Genomic DNA, 2,798 nt, shown 5'->3' with positions numbered 1-2,798 from the left:
AGAGGAGGCATGAGAGAGAGGGGGGGACAAACAGCGAGAGAGAGAGAAGGAAAGAAAGGAGTACGGCAAAGTGAGGGAAAAATGGAGTGAGGAGGTAAAATGGAATCAGGAAGGAGTGAGACATAAGGTAGAACAGAGAGGAAGAGGGAGGGAAAAACAAACCGGATTGAGAGAGTGGGTAAAAACAGGAATGAGAGAGGGAGAAAATAGGAGTGAGGGGGGTTAAAACAGGAGTGAGGGGGTATAAAACAGGAGTGAGGGGGGTTAAAACAGGAACAAGATGGGGCAACAGTGAATAGGAAGTGGGGAGAACAGGACCGAAAGAGAGATGGAGGAAAAACAGGAATGATTGAGGGGGAGAGGGGATTAGGATAAATGGGAATGACAGAATAACAGGTTAACAAAACATCAAACACTGACAGCCACTTCCGTATGAAGGCACTTTATACAGTCACACAGCACAGATACAGACCCTTCGGCCCAACCAGTCCGTGCCGACCCTAATCCCAAACTAAACTAGTCCCACCTGCCTGCTCCTGGCCCATATCCCTCCAAACCTTTCCTATTCATGTACCTGTCCTGATGGCTTTTAAACATTGTAACTGTGCCCACATTTATCACTTCCTCTGGCAGCGCATTCCACATACAGACCACCCTCTGTGTGAAAATGTTGTCCCTCAGGTCCCTTTTAAATCTTTCTCCTCTCACCTTAAAATTACATCCTATAGTTTTGGGACTCCCTTACCCTGGGGAAAAGACCTTTGCTATTCACCTTATCAATAGCCCTCATGATTTTATAAACTTTCATAAAGTCACCTCTCAACCTCCTATGCGCCAGCGAAAGAAGTCCCAGCCTTATCCAGCCTCTCCTTATAACTCAAACCCTGAATTCCTGGCAAATTGCTGGTAAATCTCTTCTGAACCCTCTCCAGTTTAATAACATCCTTCCTATAACAGGGAGACCGGAACTGGACACAGTTGCTCCAGAAGAGGCCTCACCAACGTCCCTGTACAACCTCAACATGATGTCCCCAACTCCTACACTCAAAGGTTTGAGCAATGAAGGCAAGCGTGCTAAAGACCTTCTCAACCACCTTGTCTGTGTGTAATGCAACTTTTCAACGAACTACATTTAATATTTCTTGGAGAACGTAAAGCATTGGAAGAGTTTGGAAAATAAGATTCACTTTGAGCGTTGTGGGTGGAGTGGTTGTTTTAAGAGGTTGGTGTGGACACTGAAGCCTTTTCCAAACAAGTTTTCCATAAACCTGACGATGGATGATAACAGCTTGCTTTGGGGGTTAGACTCTGCTGGGGCTGTCTCAACAGTTAAATGTTGACCTTGACTCCACCATGACACATCAGGCCATTGTATCAACTACGGTAACTGACCCCATTTCATCTGGTGATCCCCCCCACTGCCTCCTAACTGATAAGCCCCAGCCCCGCACAGCTCGCTTCTACCCCCTTCCAAAAATCCACAAACAGGACTGTCTGGGCAGACCCATTGTTTCAGCCTGCTCCTACCTTGACTCAGTCTTCTCCCTGCTGGTCCAATCCCTGTCCACGTGCATCCATGATTCCTCTGATGCTTTATGCCAGGTTCAAAATTTCCAGTTTGCAGGCTCCTCATGCACACACTGTCACTCATAAACACACACACGCATACAGTCACTCATAAACATACATACACACACACTCACACTCACTCATAAAAACAGTCACTCATATTCGCGCGCACACACATACACACGTGCACACGCACACACACACACACAAACAAAAACACACATAGATAGAAACGTGCACAGTGTGAACACACAGTCTTAAACACAGACATACTGTGACCCTCCGATAACCTCCGTGCCGTCTGAGCCATACTGCAGCCTCCAACCAAGCCCCCCCCCCACACACTCTGAAACCCTCACCACACCCTCCAAACCCCCTCGCCCTCCAAAACACCCTCACCCTCCGAATCGCCCCATCATTTTGCCGTCTGACCAGGCCCTGTTCCCTCCCTGATGAGAGAGGCCGGAAGTGGGAGGGTGGTGAGTGCCCACCGCGATGCTCCTGTCCCCACCTCGGGTCGGTACCTGCACGTCGAGGGTGGAGAAGTAGCTGAGGAGCTGTCCCTCGTCGTCAATATCGGGTTTGGAACAGCCCGGACACACAAGGTTTTTGATGTGCTTCTCCCGCACGGTGAACGTGAAATAATTCTTGAAACAGTCCCGGCACACGGTACACTCACAGGAAGTGAGGGATTGCATCTGTGGGAGGGAGGGAGAGAGCGGTCAGCCAGGGAGAGGGGGAGAGCACGGTCAGCCAGGGAGAGAGGGAGAGCGCGGTCAGCCAGGGAGAGAGGGGTCAGACAGGGAGAGGGGGAGAGAGCAGTCAGACAGGGAGGGAGGGAAACAGCGGTCAGACAGGGAGGAAGGGGTCAGACAGGGAGAAGGGGAGAGAGCGGTCAGACAGGGAGGGAGGGAGAGAGGGAGAGAGGGAGGGACAGAGCGGTCAGTGAGGGAGAGAGCGGTCAGCCAGGGAGGGAGAGCGCGGTCAGCCAGGGAGGGAGCACGGTGAGACGCGGAGAGGGAGGGAGCGCGGTGAGACGGGGAGAGGGAGGGAGCGCGGTGAGACGCGGAGAGGGAGGAGAGCAGTGAGACACGGAGAGGGAGGGAGAGCAGTGAGAGGGAGGGAGAGCAGTGAGACACGGAGAGGGAGGGAGAGCAGTGAGACACGGAGGGAGGGAGAGCAGTGAGACACGGAGAGGGAGGGAGCGCGGTGAGACGCGGAGAGAGAGG

General features: G+C 52.2%; 1 protein-coding gene across 2 annotated transcripts in view; it reads right to left on the bottom strand.

Annotated features, from left to right (window-relative positions):
- The window catches only part of LOC109926160 (E3 ubiquitin-protein ligase RNF31), a 14,944-nt gene extending 12,149 nt beyond the window's left edge, over positions 1-2,795 (bottom strand). Inside the window, exon 1 of one of the 2 annotated variants that reach the window (XM_048619236.1) lies at positions 2,094-2,795. In XM_048619236.1, coding sequence (XP_048475193.1) covers positions 2,094-2,267 — 174 coding nt within the window. In that variant the 5' untranslated portion in view covers positions 2,268-2,795. The remainder of the gene's footprint in view (positions 1-2,093) is intronic. The other variant, XM_048619235.1, reaches the window with a different exon arrangement.
- Between the last annotated feature and the right edge of the window lie 3 nt (positions 2,796-2,798).

This window comes from Rhincodon typus, chromosome 42, assembly GCF_021869965.1.
Source record: "Rhincodon typus isolate 14 chromosome 42, sRhiTyp1.1, whole genome shotgun sequence".
NCBI lineage: Eukaryota > Metazoa > Chordata > Chondrichthyes > Orectolobiformes > Rhincodontidae > Rhincodon > Rhincodon typus.
This window is presented reverse-complemented; position numbering and strand designations above follow the sequence as displayed.